The sequence below is a fragment of the Anabrus simplex genome, chromosome 2, assembly GCF_040414725.1.
Source record: "Anabrus simplex isolate iqAnaSimp1 chromosome 2, ASM4041472v1, whole genome shotgun sequence".
NCBI lineage: Eukaryota > Metazoa > Arthropoda > Insecta > Orthoptera > Tettigoniidae > Anabrus > Anabrus simplex.
This window is the reverse complement of record NC_090266.1, coordinates 664,851,423-664,877,218: the sequence shown is the minus strand read 5'-3', so window position 1 is coordinate 664,877,218 and position 25,796 is coordinate 664,851,423. Positions and strand designations below refer to the sequence as shown.

At 37.5% G+C, this 25,796-nt stretch overlaps 1 protein-coding gene across 8 annotated transcripts in view; it reads left to right on the top strand.

Annotated features, from left to right (window-relative positions):
- Positions 1 to 25,796, top strand: part of PMCA (plasma membrane calcium-transporting ATPase 3) — a 1,641,549-nt gene that overhangs the window by 1,239,886 nt on the left and 375,867 nt on the right. For all 8 annotated transcript variants that reach the window (XM_067141188.2, XM_067141187.2, XM_067141184.2 and 5 more), the window contains one exon: positions 18,948 to 19,127. In XM_067141188.2, the coding sequence (XP_066997289.2) occupies positions 18,948 to 19,127 (180 nt within the window). The remainder of the gene's footprint in view (positions 1 to 18,947; positions 19,128 to 25,796) is intronic.

Below are 25,796 nucleotides of genomic sequence, written 5' to 3'. Positions count from 1 at the left end.
GTTATTAATCTTCGTCTACTTTTTTAGCTTCCATTTCAAGTCATCCAGTTTGATTTCCATGTCCCGAAAACATTCTGCAAGAAGATAGAGATCAGCATAATCCAGTTCTTCCAATCGGTTATTTAATCCCCACTGAATGCCACGCTTTCTATTCGTTGCCTCTCTCAGCATACAATCCAGTGTCATGATAAGAAAGATTGGTGACAGTAGACATCCTTGTCTTACCCCAGATTTTACAGCAAAAGGTTCAGAGAGCTTCCCTTTATGTTCTACTTGATAAGTATATCCATCATACATTGCCTGTGTAAGACGGACTTTCTTTTGTGGAATTCTGAACTTTTACATAGCCTTCCACATTTTCTTCGGTTGACAGTGTCGAAGTATATACAGAGATCTCCGATACTCAGCAAATTGTTCATTGATTAGCCTTAGTGTGTTAATCTGATCCAGAGTAGACAGACCTCCTCTGAAACCTACCTGTTCTTGACATAGTCTCCTGTCAGCTGCTATGCTTATTCTGTTCAGTATGATTCTTGACATCACCTTTCCCCCCATATGAGAACAACGTTATTGCCCTCCAGTTATTGCAATCTGAGAGGTCACCCTTCTTTGGTATCTCGATGAGGACACCCTTCTTCCATTCCTCAGGAAGGTGTTCTTCGTTCCATGTTAGTGTTAGAAGTGGCTCCATGATTTCCGCTGTTAAATGTGGATCTACATTTAGAGCTTCTGGGACAATGTTATCTACACCTGGTGCTTTACCACTCTTCATTTGTTTTGCTGCTTGTGCAATCTCTTTTCGTGTTGGTGGTTCTACCGAGATGTCTGGATCCTCCAAAATGGATTCAACTTCTTCAGTTCTTGATTCCTCACCAAGATTGAGTGCTTCCATGAAGTGATGTCTCTATCTTTCCAATTGTTGTCTCAGATGTCAAGGCTACTCCATTTGCAGCATCTCTGACTGGTTTCTGCCCTGAAAAGTTCCTCTTAGAAAGCTTTCTTGTAATGGCATATACTTCTTTGCTGTTGCTGACTCTCGCTGCTTCTTCTGCTTGTGTTGCCAGTTGGTCTGTAAACACTTATTTATCTCTCCTCACTTTCTTCTTAAACTCCATGTTGGCTTCCCTGTATTTTTTCTTTGCTTCTGCTTTCTTGTTCTACTGGAGTTGACGAGTGCCTTGCACTCTTTGCTTCTGAATTGATTCCCAAGTGTCATCCGATATCCATTCTTTTCTCCCTATTTCTCTGTAGCCCACTATCTCTTCATGTGTGTCATGAAAGAGTTACTTGACTGTGTTCCATTTAGTATTTACACAGAGAATTAAGTTATCAAAATATTCTAACAGCAGTCACAATTACATATCCTTCTTCCCTGTTTCACAAACAACACAATATATGAAATATATGTAAATGAAAACTGTTTGCATACAGAGTCCATGCATAATGAACAATGAAGAAAGAATGACGAACCAATGAGTTATGCCTCAAGAAGAATGATCTATGTAGAAACAAACTTGTTACATGCTTGTGTAAGTTTATAAAGGCACTCTCCACGTGGCAGTAGCTTCACCAAATGTCAAACGGTGTCCACGCTCTCCCCGATGTATCTCCTAGCATCTGGCAGTCAACAAATTCTTGTAAAAAATTCCAGTCTTTTCCATATCTATATTGACTATTCAGCAGCCGATACGTAAGTTTAGCACTATCATGTGTTCTCCACATTGATGCATCACGATCTTTAGCTTGTATGTGCCGATTGCACCCCGGGTTTTCAAGCTGCTTGTTAGAACACTTCTAACAGACTTCAATCATCTCTTCTGATTTAGCCACTGTTTCCCATGTTACACAATCGTGAGCAACCTTAATCCCTGTACCATATATACAGACTGTCACCCAAAATTAAAAGGTTATACAAAATACAATAATATACCTGATCCCTTATTTCCTAACTCTAAATTCTTCTTCTTATTCTATATTCTTACATATTAACTTAATAAAATCACATAATTTTTCACTACTTTACATAAATTAATTTATGAAAATTTTCTAACCTAACCAATCTGGGGTTCGTACTAGTGTATGGTTAGTCTTAACCATATTGCTTTGTGGCACTTCCTGATTTATGCTATACCTAAAACATGCTTCAAAATTTGGCCGTTTTTATATCCATGTCCATATTGTACTATATCCTGTCCTAATTTCAGCCTAGTTCAGGGGTAGAAGCGTGTGGTACATCCGGATGTGGGCAGTAAAACTATCTAATACAATACACCAAAGTATATGGACAGGTAATACATACATATGAATCTAGTGAATGAGAACTCAATAATTGGGTAAAATGGATTTTTAAAAAACTAAGGACACAAAATGGAAACATACTAAGCAAAAAGAAATATCGGACAAACAACCGACCATTGGTTGTATTTAAAAAAAGGAGCTACACGCATATTTAGATGAATAACATTATTAAACAAAATGTTTACAAACAAAAACTGGTACGAACCTGAGAAATTAAAATTTCATTTTTGTTACATGGAATATGTCTCAATTAAATTTTATTTAGTTGTGTTGCCTGCCTCATTAAGTCCCTAGTTCTTTGCCAGAGGGCTTGATTTCTAACCGTTCATTATATGCGATAGTAATACCCGTTACACTAGTAATTGTCCTAAATTACATATATACATTCGGATCACTCGGACACAAATATATAAAACACTCGTTCAGGACTGCGTCTGAATTACTCTTCCAAAATAATCACAGATTCTAATTATATAGGTCTGAACCCATGATCACGGATAAGGTTAGAACTTTTCTTCCAAAAAATAGTCATTGAGCTATGTCTCCCCATTACCAAACAAAATACATCATCACAACAAAATACACTGGACACAACAATACAAATCACAAAATAATTTAACCACAGCTGTAAAATAAAGTGCACACAATATACACACTGAAGTTGGTAGAGCTGTCGGGTCAAGAATCCAAAATATCCAGCCACTGGGTATCGCATATCTCGCACATAGATACAGCATAGCAATAGCACTTGACACACCAGGAAAATCAGCTGGTTGGCAACATAACATTAACTAACTGGGCAGCGTGGTCAGGCAATTCACGAGGATAATGGGATCATTTCTAACAACTTTCACTTCTTCCCTCTGCCCTCAGCCTACAGCTGAGCCAAGGGGGCTTTTAACTGGGAATAACAAAAACATGTCAGCCCTGGCCAACATTCTCAGTTTTTCAGAATGGCATGCAATTCTGACCAGCAAAATACTGCCCGCAGCCTTACATAATCTCGTATAAAACAGGCTGGTTTATTAACTCGTCTATATCATGGCTTTCATCCCCTATCTCTTGTCATCTCCGCCCCGTGAATATCCATAGACAATTCTCTAGCCTCATATATAGATCATTCTTGGTTCGACGACCGGTGCAGTTATGAATTTGCCTGCCATCTCCCCAGTGCGTCTTCTCACGGCTGAAATTGATGAGTCATACAATAAAACGTCCTAACATATACTGTCTCTAGTCCAGTCCTCATTTAACATCACGATGCTGATGGCATACAGCCCATTAGGTTTTTATGAAGAATCTGCTAACACAACTCTCTAAAATCAACATACACTGGAATAAAATACAAATAACTATAACACACACCTATATCTAACCTATTCTCTCCTTTATTCCCATCTAAATATATATAACACTCAGCTTGGGGACTTGGCATGCAAGCAGCCCTGGATGTATTTAACTTCACTGAAATGAGCAAAACAAATGCCACTCTGGCTTACATTTGAGGATTAATTCACTTGTTTAAATCTGCCTTAAAGTAATGCATCCAGGTATCACTTAACATGCTTGTAGAACGAAAGGACTTAACTTGGCAGCAACCTCTCCATCAGCGACGAGTCACATAACTGCTGTGTCATGCATGCTTAGCCCACGACTACAGCACACAGCACAGAGATGAGTCCTCTTGTCGACTCCTGGATACTTCGTGGTTGCTGTCTCCTTGATGTTAGTCGTATCTGGAATTGTTAAGTTAGAACCATCTACCTTTCAGCTTAGCATTCTTGTATGCACGATCGCAACCTTAGTGCCGGCTGTTTTTGGACTATAGCCTCCACACAGTTATGAGTCCAATCGACGTGACGCTAAATTCAGGGAACTGGCCCAGTTGTAGTCAGTCCTTGTCAGTGGTTATATTTTAAACTACTCACACACGTTAATTGCACAGTTCACGTATGCATTAGATATTATTTATAAATGCATATTGTCACTAGCTCTTGTGAGCTAAATAACAGCGATTGTATTTCAGTTTAACAAAACTTCATAAAGCAATTGTCTTGTCGGCTCGTGAATCATGACACGTTGCACTTGGCGTTTGAAAGCAGAAGGAGCTCTCCCCTTCTCACCGCATATTTTGTAGTCTCTTGAGGTCGCCAGCAACACATGGGAAACCACCAGCAATTTAGCACAATTTAGGAGAAGTAAATTGTTTTATCAGCTCCTGTTACTCTATAATTATAATCTTAATTATGTGCGGAGTCAGATCTGTGGAATTTAGCTTAGTGGTGAAATAATTAAAATTCAGGTGATTCCAGCCCTGGAAGAGAGAAGTTTGTCAACCTGTAAGAACTGTTCGGTACATCCCCTTGTTTAAATTTAACCCCCTCCAGAGTTCGCTGTGCGCTTGGGTGCGCCACTATTGGGGTCTACATGATTGAAATCGTGGCTTATGGCTCAGCTAGAGGAATTTGTTCCTACCAGAGCGCCACAGGGTTCTCACAGTCTATGGCACGGCCATCCAGGGTTCCTCCATTCTCTGAGACTATATTGAGTGCTTGAATAAAATTATGCCACAGTATTGTGATAAATAAATTGAAGCATATTGTGATATGGTTCAATATGATTGGAAGCAATATATAAAAATTCCCTTAATTCTTGTGTAAGTAGATGAGTTAAGAGAATGTCACAGTTTCCTGTAATTCCACAATTGGTAACTTCTTCTGAAAAATAGAATTCTTGCAAGGAAGAATAAGATTGCTGCTGACTTCCCTCTAAAGCAGCCATAATTTGAATATGGGCCAATGTATGTAGGATTTTAAAGAAAGATCTCATTAGTGTGGTTTTGATTCTTCATATGAACTGTGTGTATATCCTGCAACTTGTGATTAAGAGGTTAAAAGTCTCATAGTTAGCTTGCTTCTTATGAGAAACAATAAACCAACAATTCACTTTTATCTGCATCAGTAGTGTAACACATATTGCAGAGCAAACAGTGCCCTAGTTAATGGCAAGCACGTACAGCAATTTCAGTATTGTTCCTTTTACCATACACTGTGGGATTTATCAACCTTGTGGAAAAATGTTAACATTTGTTGGAAATCGTTAACAAACTGTGGAAAATGAAACTATATTAAGTTCTGGCCCTGGAGAATTCTGAAATTAGTGTTGAATTGTGCAGTAGTGATTTTGAATACTGTCCAGTGCACATTTGATGTTTGAAATACCTGTGATTTGAATTCCACTTAAATGCCTGGAATGTCCATGTGATCATGGCCTGCATTGTTTTGTTAGATTGCTTGTATTACTTTGTATACTCCTGGAATTGATTGTTGACTGTATAGATCTTATTAAAAATACTTGTTGCTACTGTGTGTGAGCATATAATTAATATTTTATTGACTCGGTTTTGGCGCACTTTCATTTGATGGTACAGTCATAATAGCTGTATCATTATGGCGCACTTTAAGTACGTTTGGTACGTAACGATTGTTTGTTTAGATTACAATACTCTTAGGTTTAACAAGTTCAGAAATGACCTGTGTTCATGTTAAGAGTGAATTTACATATGATTTTAAATATTACTCCTATAGACACTTTAAACATTGCATGATCGTATGATCACGCTGGGCTGTTGTGTTAACTATTCACTCTGTACACGTGTTGATATTTATTGATAGAGGTTGTGTTACTTGTTATGATTACCATCATATAGCAATTTTTATTGAAGAAATGAGACTTTGGTTGATTTAAGGTAATCTATTCTGCTTTTACACAAACTGTGACTTGTTGTCTAAAGTAAAATTTTGTAGTCCTTTACTCCTTTTAACAGGGACAGGATCTAGATTTTGATAAATGCATTGTGTAGTATTACAGCAGTGACAGTTGCAAGCAATTTATTTATGGAAAGCCCATCTGCTTTCTGTAGAAGATCAGGTGTTAAAATACTTTTTCAGGCTATATCATCATCATCATCATTATTTCCCTTTATCCAGCTGTAGCCAGGCAGGGGCAAATATGGTTCCTCTCCACTTTCTTCGGTCTTTCCACCACTCCTCCTCAAACACTGTGTCCCAGTCCAGGTTTCTTTCTATAATGCTGCGTTGGATGGTATCCTTCCATCTCAATCGTGGTCGTCCACGGCCTCTCCTTCCTTGGATTTGCATTTCTATCACCTTTTTTGGCATTCTTTCATCGCTCATTCGCTTTATGTGCCCAAACCATCTTAGTCGGCTCTTCTCTGTTCTATCATTCATTTTTTCCACTCCAATTTCTTCCCGGATTTTCTCATTCCTTATTTTGTCTCTTCTACTCTTCTGTATCATACTTCTCAAGAATTTCATTTCGGCTGCCTGTATTCGACTCTCATCCTTCTTTGTCATTGTCCAAGTTTCTGCTCCGTAAGTTGTTATGGGTACGTAATACATCTTGTACATAGTATCCTTTGCTTCCATTGGCACATCTTTGTCCCATAACATATTTCTTACACTATGATAGAAACAACTTCCAGCTTGAATCCTTTTACTAATCTCAGCATCCAGTCGAGCATTCTCCATTAATTCACTCCCCAGGTATTTAAATGTTTCCACTACTTCCAGGGGCTTGTCTGCAAGTCTAATCTGACCTTTCCCTTCTTTCTCCCCTCTGGTCATAACAAGAGTTTTACTCTTTTCTACACTTATTTTCAATCCACATTCTTCAATCTTCCCATTCACCACATTCAACTGTTCTTGAACCTTCCTGTCGTCTTCTCCCCAAATCACAATATCATCTGCAAATAACATCATGTTCATTTCTCTTCCTCCATATGCTGCTTTTGCCGTTCTCATGATGTCGTCCATTAATATTGTAAACAGGATTGGTGATAGAACACTTCCCTGTCTCAGCCCGCTAGTGATTTAGAACCAACTTGTCCTGCCAACTTGTGTTTGCACGCAACTACAACATTCCTTATACAATGCCATGATCATTTTTATTAATCCCTGTCCAATTCCTTTTTGCACCAGACTGTCCCAAACTTTCGTCCTAGGGACACTGTCATATGCCCTTTCAGTATCAATGAATGTCATCACCATATCATTCCCGTACTCCCAATGCTTTTCCATTAGTTGTCCCATAATGAAAATGGGCTCTATTGTTGACCTTCCACTTCTGAAACCAAACTGATTTTCCTGTATCTGCTTCTCAACCCTCAACCTTATTCTACTTTCCAGTATCCTTTCCATTATCTTAGCAACATGGGATATTAGAGTAATTCCCCTGTAGTTCTTCAAAACTTTCTTATCACCTTTCTTGAAAATTGGGATGATTATTCCTTTTTGCCAATCCTCAGGGACCTCCTTATTCTCCCAGACATTCCTGAGAACCCGATATGTCCACTGCAGGCCTACAGCTCCAGCTGCCTTTATCATCTCCACTGAAATTTCATCTATTCCAGCAGTTTTTCCATTCTTCATCTTTCTTACTGCCATTTCAATTTCATTCATTGTAATTTCTTTATCCATTTCTTCGTCAACTAATTGCCTTTCCTGGTCGTCCATTGAATGCCTGTCATCCGTTCTTATGTTCAACAGCTTCTGAAAATATTCTCTCCATCTATTTCTTATTTCTTCTGGCTTTGTTAAAATTATACCACCTTCATCCTTCACAAATCTGGTGTTTACTTGATCTCTCTTTTTGTTTCTTAAGATACCATACAGTAATTTCTTGCTGCCCTGCGTATCATCTCTCAGTGTCTGTGTGAATAAGGCCCAGCTTTTCCTCTTTTCTTCCTCCACTAGTTTCTTGGCCAAATTCTTTGCCTCCACATATTTTCTTCTACTTTCTTCAGTCTTAGATGTTTTCCATGCTTTCCATGCCATTTTCTTTTCCTTCACTTTAATCTTTACCCTATCATTCCACCAGTGTGTTTCTTTGTCTTTCACATTTCCTGATGTTCTACCACACACCTTTTCTGCACATCCAACCAGTGCTTCCTTAAATCTTTTCCAATCCTCTTCAACATTCCCCACCTCTGTCCTGGGTACCAAGGGTATTATTTCCCTTTGAAATTCTTCTTGTATGCTTTTCTCCTTCAACTTCCATACTTTAATTCTTTTCTCTCTTCTTAATTGGGGTTTTTCAATCTTTCCAACTTTCAATTTTCCTATCACAACTCTATGATCTCCACCAAAGGCTTCTTCAGGCATGGCTGTTACATCTACAAGGTTCTTCCGGTGTTCTTTCTCTATGATTATATAATCAATCATGGTCTTTGTCCGTCTGTCTCCCCAGCCATACCTTGTAATCTTCTGACTGTTCTTCTTCCTAAACCAGGTGTTTCCAACAATCATTTGATTCCTCATGCAAAAATCCAACAACAACTCGCCTTCTGGATTTACATATCCAAAGGGCCCTACAACATCTTCCTTTCCTTGTCTTTCCATTCCAACTTGTGCGTTTAGATCTCCCATCAATAGTACTTATCTTCTATCTGTCTCTCCACTTCCTCTAAGAAGTCCTCTAGATGTTCATCTGTGCAACCAGTTTGTGGGGCATACAACTGAAATAGATCTTTCACGCCATTTTCAAACTGGAGTCTCATCATCATCATCATCATCATCATCATCATCATCATCCTATCGCTGACATACTTTGTATATTCCAGATATTCTTGGATTTCTCTTCTAAGTATGATGGCCACTCCATTTTTTGCTTCAGGTCCTCCGCTGTAATACAGCCTGTATCCTTCTCTCAGAGGGATCTCCCCTGTACCCCTCTTCTTGGTCTCGCACAGTCATAAATTTTAATATTTACCAGGAAAGCATCCTCATGGTAATATAGAGTACGAACAACCGTTTGGAAAGTGTGCTGCTCCAATGGTATTGATGCTTGATCAGCACCTGATCATATGTCTTACTTGCCCTTTTGATTACGTTTCTATCATCTTTATACTGGGATGGCATTTCTCGCTAATCTGAAATTTTGCTGATATGATGCTACAGGGGCAGTTTGAGGGGAGCATTCCCAAAGACTGCCCGATCATGCCTTCAAGTGAGAGGCAGGGACAAGCTTGAGAGATATACAACCTGGAAAAGAAATCTGATGGCAGAAGTATTGTTTATTGGGCTGATTACTCTGTGGGTACCATAGAATCAACTTGCCATGGTGTTGAACCAGTTTCCATGGTGACTCTATACTTCCAGGCGGAGAAAAGGAAAGTACATGTCAAGGGACAGGCTGTGTTCGGAGCGTACAATGGTGAAGTGGGCAGAACGGACAGGATGGACAGAAATGTGTCTTACTACAGAGTAAGTACACGTGGAAAGAAATGGCGGTAGCCATTGGTGATATGCCAACGGCCGTAGCCGTGTTGAAACACCGGATCCCGTGAGATCTCTGAAGTTAAGCAACATTGGGGATGGTCAAGATTAGGATGGGTTGCCACGCGCTGTTGGTGGGGGTAAGGGAATGGAGGAGCGGAAAGGAGCTGGCCACCCTACCGTACATAAACTCCATCTCAGGAACACCTCTGCGGAGGTTTGTACCTGCCTTCAGGCAGAATACACCCTTACCTTACCTTGTTGGTGATATGGCTCCTGGATGTTTCCATTCACAATTCTTGGTTCCTTCCTTAATCACCATATTGTGCAGACATATCTCAAATTTAAATTATGCCAGTAGGAAGGGGTCACATCAAGATGTACTTAGGGTAGTACCCAGCAGAGCAGCGTAAATGATGACCTTGATCACCTCGTGGCACCCTATAATGAAAGACTCTCTGCTGGAAAGGAATGCTGCAGCACTGTTCATACCGAGTGCAGAAAATGCATGTTCAATGTTCTATTTTATACTGGCTAGGCTGAGCGATTCAGATGGTTGAGTCGCTGACCTTCTGACTCAAACTTGGCAGGTTCGATCCTGGCTCAGTATGGTGATATTTGAAGGTGCTCAAATGTGTCAGCCTTGTGTCGGTAGATTTACTGGCATGTAAAAGAACTCCTCCAGGACTAAATTCCGGCACCTCAGCATCTCCAAAAGCCATAAAAATTGTTACTACGACGTAAAGCCAATAACACTAACATTCAGTGCATTATTTATGTAGTGTATTTAGTGTATATTCTTCATAAATTATCATAAATCTATTTTAGTGTATTTTCTTCATAATATATTAATACCAAGACGTGGAATCTGTACATAATGAAGAAATGCTATACAGACTAAAATTCTAACAAATGTGTTATGATCACTATATCAGCAGTCATAGAAATCAATAAACTAGCTTGCCTGCAATATACTCTTGGAATAGTACATAGCATACGGATCATAGCCTGTTTCTTTCCAGAAAATAACAAAAACACACACATGATTAGTACTTGGTCCTATTATCAACTATATCTTAAAAATTTTCAAGACTCTCTCACAAAGTGACAACAGTCGGATTATCAGATAGTTTAAGTAGGGCTACCATAGTGGTAAAATGAAAAAAAAGTTTTAATTTTCAATGTTTCATGGGAACATGACTAGATTTAATACTGCTGATGGGAGGTGGTGTTAGGTCTACTCTGTTGACAGTCACTATGTAATGATGAAGAATAAAACAAAAAGAAATTGTAATTAAAATGTCCATGCCTGTCCTTATAATATTTAATGTATATTTTCTATTAGTTATCCTACATTATTTAGTACTATTTCGAACAACTTCTAATGTAAATCTGAATACTATTTAGGTCTTCGAAAATGAACTGAGTCAACAATAAGTTTCTCTAAAAAGTATATTGACAAGGTGGACCCAACATAAACTATTTTAAATAGATTCTTTAATAGATTTAGACAAGTCAATACAGGATCAAATAAAATACCTATTATAGTTACCTTTATCAACAATAAGTTTTTCATTGAATACACTGATAGCTTAATTCTTTATGCTGTTCACTTTGCTTTTAATGAACTCAAAATTATTTTCATATAGGCATTGTAATCGGTTACAGCATAAGAAAACCTTGCATATCTTCATAAATTCAGAACAAAATGTACAGTATTAGTAATATATTTCACCCACATTTCACTAGACAATACTTTAATGAAATCTTTATTGCCGTCCTTTCCTCTTAAGAAATTTTTCAAATTTGCAAATCTATCAAATAAAAGGGATTCCTGAATAACTCCTTTCTCCTGCATTAAAACTACAGAATTTTCAGTATTTAAATGGACATAATCGGTAGCAAATGATATGAGCTATGCAAGAATGGCTCGTTGATGGTAACTAGAATCAACAAATTTGATCATTTTTGGTTCTCGGTGGTCCATATTGATTAAGCTTATAGAATGTCGCAGGTACTAGTTGGGTCTACCCTGTCAATATATCATCAGATTCGTAAGTTACACAGTTATTTTGACTCGTAATGTTTCAGGAGACAACACTCCCTTCATCAGTGATTAATAAATCATAAAACAAAACTCCCTACTATATTCTAGGACCTGACAACATTCACTTGTGTACATAGTTAAAATCGTAAAATGCTTTTAATACTCGTACATGCATTAACCCTTACACTGCTGCGCCCGAGATATCTTGGGCACGGTACTACGTCACGTACTTGCTGCGCCCGGGATATCTCGTCGGTAATTTTAACTTCCTTTCTGAAAAGGAAATTGGTACTTTTTGACTTTCCTTTGCTTTTCAAACTTGAGTGGCAACTAGCTACGTCTTTTAGTAGCATAACGTACCATCAGTCAAAACGGAGACTACATTTTAACGCTATCTGCGGTCAGATATCTGAAGTAATGAACTCAGCTCAGTGCGCAACCTATGTTGGCAGTTCAGCAAAGCACTCGTATCCAGGATTCATAAAAATGGCTTCAAGTTGCGGACGGTGCGTGCTTTCAGTGTTCGAACTTGGGTATATCGCCTGGTGTGATTAATGATGAACCAGTGGCTTTAGACGTATTTCAGTGCTTCTTTTCAGGAAAAATTTTGGAGCATATAGCAATTGAAACAAACACAAACAGTGCCACTGTCTCGAAGTTTAAGCGTACAGAAATGGAGGGAATCCACACCTAAAGAACTGTGTGCCTTTTTTTGCCATGGCAATGCTTACGGCAAGAATGAAGAAACTTACAATTCTTGAATATTGGTCAGCAGATCCTCTAATAATGATCCCACAGTTCTCGGATTTCATGTCTAGGGACAGGTACCTCTTATTGCGATTGTTACATTTCTATGACGACAGTCAGCCTGAAGGTGACCGGCTGTGTAAAGTAAAGCCTGTAATTGATCACCTCAGAAACAAGTTCAGAGAAAAGTTTACTCCATTCAAAGACATTTGCTGTGATAAGTTTGATGCTTTTCAAAGGTAGGCTATCATTCATTCAGTTTATCCCGTCAAAGAGACACAGATTTGGAATAAAGACATTTGTTACCTGCGATTGTGAGACCGGACATGTGCTGGATTTTATTGTTTACACAGGGTCAACTACAGAAATAATTCCTGAATGTGAATTTGGGGTATCGGGTGCAGTTGTCTTGATGCTAATTGAAAGGTACTTGCAGAAGGGACATACATTGTGGATAGATAACTGGTATTCAAGTTCATAACTGTATGGTCACCTACACAAAAACAAAATCATCACATGTGGTAACGCCAGGAAAAGCAGCAGGGGTGTGCCAAAATTTTCCAAAAAATTGGAGAAAGGACAAACTGAATCAAGAGACAGATAACATGATTGCCATCAGCTGGTGCGATCGTATGGAAGTTTCTATGCTGACATGACATACTGACAACATGAGACCCACAGGGAAGACGGGTGGAAATACAAGACAGCCTGTGGAGAAATCCTATTGCGTTATTGACTATAACAAGTATATGGGTTCTGTTGATTGATCAGACATGTTGATCAGTTCTATAATGTGTGTGGGAAGTCAATGAAATGGTACCAAAAGTTCTTTTCCACCAGCTGGACATCACCATTCTAAATTCTCATGCCCTCTTCAATGTCAAAACTGGACAGAACATATCTCTAGCAGATTTCCAGCTACAGCTTACAAGGGAACTCCTCCAGAAGTACCACGTTTCTAGACAAACTAGTATAAGAGGATGTCCTAAATTTGGTCACCAGCCACAAAGACTGATGAAGAGACATTTCCCATCCCCTGTACAACCTATTCCAAAGAAGAAATTTCCTGCAAGATGTTGCCATGTCTGCTCCAACACAACAGCTGGTGAAAAGAAGAGGCAAGAGACCAGGTACATGTGCATCAAATGTGACGTGGCTCTTCGTGTTCATCCCTGCTTCAAAATATACCACACATTAGTGAAGTTCAGATGATGGACACATTGGAATGTCTGCTGTAAATGAAAAAATTTGGTGTAAATTATGTGAGTTGATATTTTAGTACTTAGTGTTTTGTCCATCCCTGACTTAAAATTTAATTTTTGTTACATTCTTAAATAATGATTGCTTTTTATTAGGAAATAGTCACACCCGATCTATTCAAGGGGATGACCAGTGAGTACTTTGGCTATTATGGACAACCCTCATTTGTAAAATAGCTAAAATGTCTGACATTCGTAATTTTTTAAGGAGCTTTGTGCAATTTGGTGATAATTTAGCACTTGTGAAAGAGGAATATCGAACCTTTTATAGGAAAGTATATTTTTGGCTCATATGGACAACCCTGATTTTTCTGTTAATTTTTGTGAAGGAAAAAACTTAAAGCTGTTCTGGAATTCTTTTCAGTTCATATGAAATTTCTTATAATTTTTGCACACTTTCTATATATTTAACGTATTTTGAGACATATTTTTTAAAAATAATTCTTTACAAATAATTCAGCATGGAGAGTTCTAATAGTCGCTCACAATATTAGAAGTGAAAAGGTTAAAACTTTCCTAAATGTTGCTTGTTGCATTTGTTCTTATTGTAGTAGACTTCAAAAGCATTTAGAAAGTCGTCTGGTTTTCTTGGATAAACCAGAGAAATACACAGTTTAAAAAAAATTAGGGAGACATGTTTTGTAACTTCTGGTATGTGAACGTTAATTTGGTAGACGGGGTTCCAATGGTTGTACAGCATACCTTGAGACTTTAGCTACTCAGGGTATGTGAAATCGAAGTTATACTCCATCTGTAGGCATAGCCGTATATTAAACTGTCAGGTGACCCCTCAAAACAAAGTGAATAGTGGTGCGTCTGTGTGTCGTGAGGTACACAAACTACTGCGGTCATTTGAGCACATTGTACGTCAACCAGCACATCCCATGAGACATCTTAACGAGGTTCAAGTCTCAAAGGCCATCACTTTGATCCAGGAAGGATGGACTTTTCTTCGTGTTGCTGTGGATCTCAATGTCTCTCCATCAGTTATTCACCGCTTGTGGAATCGCTACAGTGAGACAGGCCAGTTCACAAGAAGTGTTGGACAAGATCGTGGACGCATGACAACCTCACAAGATGACAGATATCTGACCATCTGTGGGTTGCGGCGTTGTTCAGCAACTGCCAGAAAACTGCAAGACCTCAGGAGGGTCACTGGAGTCACGGTGTCTGACCAGACGGTAAAGATCATATTAAGAGACTACTTATAATTAGTACCATCACGCAGGGAACACCATGGGTCGCATTTACTTGCGCGTAGTACCACTATCTTAGGTACACAATAGGTTTGTGATTAGTAGCGACAGTGTGTGAATCGGGATGTGGGTCCTACAGTACCTGTGATTCATACCCCTATATGAGCGACACCATGGGATTAGCAATGCCACGAGTCTGCCTTACCTATGCTCAATTCCCACTACGTGAGGAATACCATGGGATAGTAAGAGTCCCTGTTGTTAGTCCACTATATGCGGAACGTCATAGATTTGCGTTGCCTGTAAATAGCGCCGCAGTATGCGAAACACCATAGGTCTGTGTCACATGTGCGCATTACAATACCTGTGAATAGTACCATAATGTGTGGAATACCGCGAGTCTACGCTACTCTTGATTAGTACCGCAACATGACAAATAGCATGGTTCTACTTTGCTAGCGATAAATACCATTATGAGGGGCCAATGACCTGGATTTTGGACCCGTTTCGACTATAAGCATTATAGATTCAGCATCGTGCTATACCAGCAGTCCCTTGGTCAGTAATACTATTGTTTTGTGGCAGCTTCTGTACATGTGAGGCACTGTGGGTCGGATCCACTGATCGTTTTAAATTCATCTCCATCTATTCATTCTTTGTCCTCACACTTTGAATTCTGGTCATTGGAGGATTTTGGACTTTTGTCATTTCATTTCATCTCATTTCGTACCATTAGGGGCCGATGACCTCGATGTTAGGCCCCTTTAAACAACAAACATCAATCAATCAGAAACATGTTCCCCTAATTTTTTTGAACTGTGTAGTATAATCTTAATCTTACTGTTGTTAAAAATCTTCCTGAAATGGTCTTTTGCTCCATTGAATTATTACACTCTAAAAATCTTTGTTTAATAATTGTCTTTGCACTATAACTGGTTAAACAGAATCGTGCTGTGCTGGTGTTAGACAGAGTGGATCAAACCTGCCTTCATGTTCTTCAAGGGTGTGCCTGGTAGCTTTTCTTCATATTGTACAGTATAGTAATAAGAAAAGCCTATTGAAATGAAGGAAATGAATGCTGATCATATATGGAACACTCAAACTAAACTTAAAATTGGAGTGAAGAGGTACTGCATGCTCTCCAGCCAGACACATGCTAACTGTAGCTCTTGCGCAAGGTCTGAGGCTACTAGTAGATACGGGAGGGCTATAGAGTTGATGTTATCTACCTTTCCTCTTTTTATTTACATGTTGATTAGCTAACTTAAAGGATTTTCTTCATTCAAATTTTCATTTAAATTATCTAAATTTTGTTTCTGTGCCAAATAGATTACTAATTTCTCCAGGACGTCCATATATTTCCCTTTATTTGTAAAATGTCTTGTTCAAGATTGGTAAAGGAATGATTTTCATGCATATATTCGCACATGGCGGAATATCTCATGTTTTATGGCGTGTGTGTGTTCTTTATATCTGACCCCTATATTTCTTCCTGATTGTCCGATGTACATTAGTGTTTCTTACAATTCTGACACATTAATGTGTATACCCCTGATTTATTAAATTGTTTGCCTTTATTAATGTTACTTGAACAAGCAAAAAAATCTCTATTTGTTCGATGTGCTATTTCAGTATTGTATTTCTTGAAAATTTTGGTTAGATCGGAAGAATGCCTATTCCTGTACGTGAATACTATGTATCTTTTCTTTTTGTTTGTCGAGAAGCGTTTCTGGTTTAATTATTTTATTATTTATTTTATTGACATAATTTCTTTTGTAACTGTTACGTAATGCTACAGTCCCATGCAGATTAATCGGAAAAATAGAATATTTTATTATTTTCCCAATGGTTAGCAACAGTGTGCTACAGGACTTATTCTTAGTTCCCACGTTCTCTACGCATTATTTGCACGGTTATTCAGTGTTTTCTAATTTGTGTGGCGATTGTTGTGGATAAAAGTGGTATATTTATTTCAAAGTGAGTCACTTTGGAGGATTTCTTGGGTAGTAATACCTATTTCTTCAATGGATAAGACTCCCAGGATGCATAGTGATAATAAAGCATTATCTTAAAATACTTCTTTGACACAAAGAGAGTTAGCTACTAAATTTGGTGTCTGTGTATGCACTATAAATGGAATTATTCAGCAGTACAAACAAACTGGATCAATTTCACCGAAGAAAACGGAGCTGTGGCAGGAGAAAGAAAATGCTGCCAACTGATGACGATTTACTCCTCAGGAGGAGTAAATTAAACTCTAGGCTAACTGCTGTGGAATTGGCACATGAATTGGGGGAAAAGAGAGCGAATCTGCACCTTTCTAATGTTTGCCAGAGACTTCTGTTAGCTGGAAGGAAAACCTGCATACCTGTAAAGAAACACCTTTTAAAAGGAGAAATGCGCGAGAAACTACTTTTTTGGGCACGTAGTCGTCAGGACTGGACAATGGAACACTGGAAGACGGTTATTTTCGCTGATGAGTTATTTTCTAGTGCAGAGGCAGAGGGTTCAATAAGTGCGCCGAGCGAATAGTGAAGCAACAACTTCGCATAATTTGCAACAGACCATAAAACACCTCGTGTGGTAGATGTTTTGGGGGTGTTTCACACATGAAGGATTGGGACCCTTAGTACCAGTTGAAGGGATGAGGAAATCAGACCAGGACGTCCAAATACTGCAAAGAAGAGTTGTTCCTGAGGTGCAGAAGAGGTTTTCTGATGGCAACAGAAATTATCAGCAAGATCTGGCTCCTTGCCGTACTTCAAAGAAAGTAAAAAACATTTTCTGTGAGGACAATATTCTTGTTTTAGAGTGGCCAGGGAATTCTAGTGACATAAATCCTATAGAAAATTTGTGGGCTATTTGCAAAAGGAGACTCCCAAAACTTGACTGTTCCACCAAAGTACGCATGATAGGCTCAAAGTGTGGTTTCATGCTGATGAACTGAATAGTATGTGCTCAAAGCTTATGGAATCAATGCCAAACCATGTGAAAGAACTTATAAGATACAAAGGAGGATATATTAGCTATTAGAAGGTATTCAAGTTATGTAAATAAATAAAAAGAATGAAAAAATTGTATTTTATTGCCATGTTCTGATTAATTCGCACGGTACTGTATGTCTTAAATTAGGTTTTTTTACAGTACATCTTTCTTCTGAAATTGGAATGTTTACCACTCTATTAAGCTGTAAAAAGTGGCCTTGTGTTGTCCTGGATGATTAGAATACTTTATTATTATATGAATTTGGTTGATAACTATGCTGATTTTGCTAGCAGTGTTGTGATTTGCCGACATTCTTACCTTAGCTCCATGATATATTCTTATAATTTTAATTCGTTGGTTAGTTAAGATAGTGTAAGAAAACAGTACTATATTGAGAAGCGTACAAAAATACACCCTAAAAGTGAAGTATACCCTAAAAAAGAGCAAATGAGAGTACAGTTGGTAACCTTAAGTTTAAGGAAATTGAGAGTGAAGAAAGAGATTATCAAAAAACCAATGAAGAAACTAACAAATAATAGTCTCTTGTAAAAACACAAGAACATGCATTATTAAATAAATGAGCTTTTTTGTGTTAGTGTCTTACACTATTTGATAAATGGTATTTAGCGAATAGTTTTATATTAATTAAATTTTCCTTGCATGCTGGAGATAGTGGGTTTCAATCCCATTATCAGCAGCCCTGGAGAAGGTTCTCCATGGTTTCCAGTTATCACACCAGGCCAATGCTGGGGCTGCACCTTAATTAAGGCCACAGCCGCTTCCTTCCCACTCCAAGGACTTTTCTATCCCATTGTCGCCGTAAGACCTATCTGTGTCGGTGCGACGTAAAGAAAATTTTAAAAATATGTATTTTTCTTGGACGTGGTGGCATTCTGAGAATATTGTGGAAGTTTCTAATTAGTGGTGTATTGTTTTCAAGAAATGTAAATTATTTGTTCACAGCATAGACAAGTGGATTATTAACTTGATAGTAAATTTGTTACAAATGTAACCATGATGAAACCACTGTGTATAAAATTAATATTTGTATTATATTACTGTTGTACATTTGTTATTTTATGGAAATAATTTTTTTCTGGTGAATTCAATTGATTTTTAGGTGCCTGAAGCTATTAAAAAGTGCCAGAGGGCAGGCATCACAGTTCGTATGGTCACAGGTGACAATATCAACACTGCCCGTTCCATTGCTACAAAATGTGGCATTATAAAGCCTGGAGACGATTTCATTATCTTGGAGGGCAAGGAGTTCAACCGAAGGATACGAGATAGCAATGGCGAAGTAAGATAAAATATCATTTGCATTATGAAAAAACTTAATAATTTGAATTTGTTTATTCATTTATTTACTTAAACTCTATTTTTTGAAGTAAATATACATATTTTTTTCTTTTTTTTTTTCTTTTTTTTTTTTCTGAAATTTTTAAAATTCCTCTATTAACCTTTCACAGTTTCTAATTTTATTAGATGTGGTTTATGAACTATACAAATAATATATTTATTTTAAATAAGCAGATAATTGTAATTGTGTGGGGTTGGAAAAAGTGTGGTAGCACAGTAGCCAACTGACGGAAGGCTAAAGCCCATTGGGATGAGCTGTCTTTCTGTAATACCCTGTTAATAAGAAATTGTGTAAACAAATAGATGGTTTTCTCTTCCATATAAATGATAGACTAGGAAGATCCACAGGCAAGTGGGGCATACTGGAAGTTCTAAACTCTTCATATGCATACATTGTCAAGGCTGCTGCAGTACACAGCTGTACTACTATTCATTGTTTTGGTACTCGTGTGTGGGTGTATGTGTGCACGCGTGCGCGTAAGTGTTTGATGTATGAATGTAATGCCTGGGAAGATGGAATGGAGTTTTCCATGAATTTCAGGAGCTGAGGTTCTGGCAATGCAGCATACTTAATACCTGTGTATCCTGTATTGCTAAAAATTTAGCCTCCAGTCAGGCTGCTCTGAGCTTCTGCACTCTTCAGCCCTTTGAATTTAAATTTAAATTTTCCTCACATTTTACTGTAGAAGCTCTACAAAAATAAAGTATAAATTTTCCTGTTCCATAGTCTATATTATTATCTAGTTCTGAACATTATTAATCTGGAGAAAGCTTATTCTTCATTGATGCCTTTTGCAAGACACCATATTCATTATTGTTTCTCTCTTTTCTGGAAATTCCAATTAGGATCTTGGATATAACTATCACACTATAATGAAACTACTTTGGCTCACAGAAGTGGATTTTAGATGATGCTTGGCAGAGCCTGTCAGCGAATAAATATTCGAACATCTGTACTTGATTCTCATGACTCTTAAAGCAGCATGTACAGAGCAGGAATTGGATATTTCTTCAGAAACTTTTCTCTTCAAGCTGGATAAATAAAATAATTCATAAACAGTACTACAATCTCAGCCGATCTGCGAGAATCTGCCTACTTCTACTATGCTTCGATATTATTCTAAAAGTGAATTGTTCTGCAAATCGATCCAGGATATACTGTCGTATAGTCACTATGAATTTTACATGAAATATCAGTATTAAACCAGACTGTAACAGTTCTTGAGAATTCCTGCATCACATTGTCAAGTTTATGATCTATTACTGCAATCCTGCATATTACACATTTGGAAACTCAACAGTCTTTTGAAGCTGCTTCAAGTGGTTTATACAAAAATTACTTCAAGAAGTGGTGAATGAGATTTCCTAATGAATGTTTTGATAAATCTACTTGCTTACTAAAAACGCTCTGAACTGTTATGGTCTTCAGCGCATAAAAATATATCTGCAGTGTATGGCATTCCCTGACGTGTTTGTCAAATGTATGGACTCCAAATTAGTACATTTAATGTGAAGGATTGCTGATGTGATCGACAAAATATTGTCTGTTATGTATGGAAGAGTGGATGTTTGATTGGAACAAGTTTTGAGTATAATGGCAGATATGCTCAGTTTAATTTTTTATAGAAAAGGTAATAAATTTTATAATATTACATGTTGGAATAATTGCCTATTATTGTCTAGTTCAAGGTATTCACTTCATGGACTGATGATTTCTTGAACTTTTAAGAACATCCATCGTGGAAGATCTTTAATTGACAATGTTAAAATCTGAGCAGTATACTTCACAATTTCTGAGATATAATACTATTGCAACTGATTTTTATTCCTTCAAAAAAGTTTTGTATTTTTTGTGAAAGTAAAAGTATATCAATTGAAATTGTGTTTTGTTCCTTTTGAAATTAATGCTCGACATGGAGTCTTTGGAAACAATGCCTTTAATGCAAGACTTAAGTGAGATCTATTTTAGTCTGCACTTACAAGAACAGAAATAATTCTAGAGTTTAAAGAGATGGAAAAGGACAAGAGCATAAACATAATATCATTGCTGGTCTGTAGAACCTAAGTAAGGAAAGAGAGAGCAATACAGTGGACTTCAGAAAACTACCACTTTCAAAGTCTGTCTTGTTGACGAATGGATTAATCTAGAAAGATAAACAGCCTATCGAATTATGTTTCCTGTTATTTAGCTACAGCTATTTGGTGCAAAATTAGATCGTCATTCATTTTGTGCAGTCATAAGAAAGCATGTTGAAAGTATGTAAAAAAATATTGACATTTTTAGAAATCTCTCCTGAAAGGACTTGCATCAAGAAAGCTTCAAATAATTAAAAGTAAAATATACCCTGTCCTTTAGCGAGTTCATTCAACAGTTTTGCTCAATCACTGAACATCATATCTATCTATCTATCTATCTATCTTCTTATCAGAATTTTTTATAATGTCATCATTTCAACAAATCATTTGTTAATATCATTGCTGGTCTACAGAATGTAAGTAAGGAAAGGAGAACATTACAGTGGACTTCACAAAACTACCACTTTCAAAGTCTGTCTTGTTGGTGAGTCTGGAAAGATAACTTTAATTTGTGTTGAACATATTCAAGTATTTTCATGGAAGAAAGAACATCTAACCAAAGCTCAACTTGCTAATGAAGAAATTACTTCAGTTACTAGAAATTGAGAAGATTTATAGAAAAGATTGGAACAAATCCATTGGGACCATTTGTGTATTATACTGGTTACTATGTTTTGATCAAAGAAATCCAGGAAAAGATTTTGAAATGCTACAGAGTAGAACTGAGAAGGATCCAGTGGCTCATTATGTAAGAAGTAGTGCCATGTGATATACAATACCTGGCTTTTAAACTGCAATTTAAGTATAATGCCACACCATCCAAGGGGAAGAAAAAATTAAACCAAGTGTTTGTCAGCTTGTGAACTTAAGCCACAGTCCAGTGAATTAGTTCTCAATATGACACCTATATTTAAAGACTGTCATAATAAACAGTACATGTTGCCAAAATAAATTAATTTATTGAAGATTTTGTCTTCGAATACAAAGAAAGCAAGAATATAAAAAAAAATTCTGTAAATATTCAAATCATTCTTCCATGGCATGGTGGCAGTTGTAAATGCTGGTACATAACTGTTGGTTGGATTCACAATTGTGCAGCTGATCCCTTGCAAATATTGGTGTTACTTTTATAGGACTTGATACTTGATATCAAATATGCTGGAAATTTCAAATATTTTGTAGATAGAAATACGGTAGTCTTTTATGGAAAATGTAGATTAATTGCGCGTATAAAGAGGTTGCTTTTTGTGATGAAGTAGATAGCTTGAAAGAGATTGGGCAGCAAGTTGGTCAGAGTACAAATCTTCCATTATGAGGCTTCAAAGTTGGTCACATACCTTGGGATTTCTAATCTTGGTTTCAAAGAATGTCCAAGTTTTGTCCACTTGGCTACAGCGACTGTCAAGAATATCTATAAATTAAAAAGGTCTGTACTGGAAAATAAAAAAAATTGTTCTGATTTGCATTCAGTTCTGATGTTTGCATCACCAGTGCGTTATATAATAAAATTGAAAGATCAGTAACTTTTTTGTTGTCACCAGTCCTAATATATTATATACCACTTTAAAAAGAAAAGTGAAAATTTAAACAAACCTTAACATGAAAATATCTTAAACTTACATTCATAGAATATGCAAGGCTGAGAAAATATTGGAAATAATTTAGACAGTCAGTGATGCACAATCGAACATATTTTGCATATCTCTTCCTCCTAATCAAGTGACTTCAGAATCATCAGAATTGGAATGCGTGGAGATTGTTTTTATGAAGCATTGACTTGTGACTTGAAAGCAATACCAGCTGGAATGTAACTGAAGAGAGCTGCATATTGTTGGGTTCTGAACATGAGAGAATGCAGAAGTTTTATACTCAGAAGGATATGTTCTCTCATTTTACATGGCAGTAGGAAGCTGGATTGACAAAAAACTTTCTCATTTCATTATTTCTGATGTGGCTGTCACTATACAAACCCGTACCATGTTTATACTCGTGTACCATCAGCATCTTCATTGGTGAGTACAGATTCCTTCCAAGGTAAAGAACAAAATGTACAATAAATTTATTCAGATCTGTACTTTCTGTTCCAGAGCAAATTTTGATTATATTTAATAAATTCAACATCCCTAAATGTAATTTGTCCATCCTTCATCCTATTAAATCACAACCTAAATTTCCAAAAGAAATTAGTATGTGTGATTGTGCTGCACTTGCCTGAGAGAATGGAAGGGGATCAGCTCAATGGGTATAATACTGTGCTACTAAATTTGATAATTGACTGCTTTTTTCAACCCATGCTATTGACAATTATTATGTATAACATTGTAATATTCTATTAATCAAGGGATCAGCTATGAACAAGAAACATTGCCCATGGTTTGCAAATGGAATGAACGACATTATTAACATTATTGTAAAATTTACAGTATAATTTTTCCATTTTACAGCTGAATATTGTAGCTAAAGGTTTTCATAATCTAAGAAAGAAATTCCAGTTCTGGGATCCTCTCAAAATTTAAAATAGCTGGGCAAAACTTTCCTGGCTGTATTATAGAAATAGGACATGATGGTCTTATTTAGAAGCACAGTATACAGTTTATTTGAGAAGATCCCTGGCTGTTCCTTATTATACTTTCTCATTTAAAGCTGCATGCTAAATGTAGATGTCTGTACTTAAGAATTTGGCTAACAATTCTGTATTGTGAATGGAGGATGCACTTTGTGACCTCTAAACTCTATTCTACTGATATAATTACTACTGGCATAAAAAAGAGAGCTGGGAATTGACAGTAGAGAATATTGTGTATGTGAGTCATTCACTTCATGCTCCAAAATTGCATTTTTTTTTTTTTCCCTTGCGTGTTTCATATCTCATTAGAGCAGTGAGAGGGGGGGGGGGGGGGGTATTCCATAAAAGAAGTCTGTGTTTGGAAATGAGACTATCTTTGTTTGCATTAAGAGATAGGATCCAGATGTTTGGAGACTTTGTGTTTGCAGTCAAGTCTTGATAAAGATTTGAGGATCTGTTACTTATAAATAAATAAATAAATAAATAAATAAATAAATAAATAAATAAATTCATTCATTAGCTCCACTTGAGCTTGTTACTCTACTAACCAAATTCCATGGCATCTCTCTGCTGATAATTTGGAACATACCACATGGTCGAGTAGCTAGTCTCCTTACACCCAAGTCCTCCCAGCCCAAAGTTTGCAATATATTCTTCACACTACTCTTTTTGGAAATCGCCAAGTACAAATCATGCTGATATTTTTTGTATCTTTTACAGTTCTCGCATCTAGTAGTTCTGGTGTGGGTCCCACACACTGGAACCATACTCTAATTGGGATCTTACCAGACTACACAGCCTCTTCTTTACATCCTTACTACAGCCCCTAAGAACCCTCATAACCATGTGAAGAGATCTGCAAACTTTCTTTAAAACCTATTTAATGTGGTAGCTGTGCCAACTCCCCTCCTTTGAGGCAAGTCTCAACACAACACAAAGTTTATTTACTGCCTCATGATGTTTTCCTGCAACGAGTACGCAGGCATGTTGTTTGTCTATGGAGGAAACTAGACAGAATGTATACCAGGCACAATGCCTGTATCAAGAACGTTATCTGGATAGATGACAATTGACAGGCGTGATATTTTGGAGTGTGGAAAGTCTTCTGCGGTCTACTGCATCCCTGGGAAGACCACGGCCTGTACAAGGTCATACCATGACTTGTGCCTGCAATGAAGAGGTCGTGTTAAATGCTATCCAGCATAACTTTTACACTAGCACATGGGCCATTGCACAGAAGACTAACATGAGTCTGGCATCTGTTATGTGGATATTGTGTACTGAGCGATTTCACATGTACCATCTGCACTTACAATAGGGCTCCATTTGTCATGATTTCAAAGCCAGGGTGGCGGTCTGTAAATGGACCCTACAGCATGTGGACACTGATTCTGCCTTTAGTGACCATCTTATTTAAGGACCAAGCATGGTTTCACAACACTGGAACCATTAATCACCATAGTATGCATTACTGGAGTGTAGGTAATCACCATTGCATATGACAGGCAGATTTTCAGGTACAGAAGAGTGTGAATGTACAGTATAGTGTGACATCTTGGGTGATCACTTCATTCGTCCCCCCACTTCTTTGAGGGTCCTCTGACGGGAGAATGCTATCTGCGGTTTCTCCAAGATGAACCAACCACCTCCATTCTTGAAACGTGCCACTCCTTGACTGCTGCAGGATGTGGTATCAACATGATGGAGCTCCACTGCACGTGGCAATGGTCATCCGGAACTATTCTCCATGTGACATATCCTGATAAGTTGATAGGAAGGAGAGGATCTGTACCCTGGCCCACGAGATTGCCCAAACTTATACCTCTGGATTTTTACCTATGGTTCCACATAAAACAACTAGTGTATGAGTAGGAGTTCACCAGTCCTGCTCTCCTTAGACATCTCATCACTGAGGCATGCTGATAAATTACTCCGGAGATGTTGAAACGTGCCAAATGGTCCTTACTA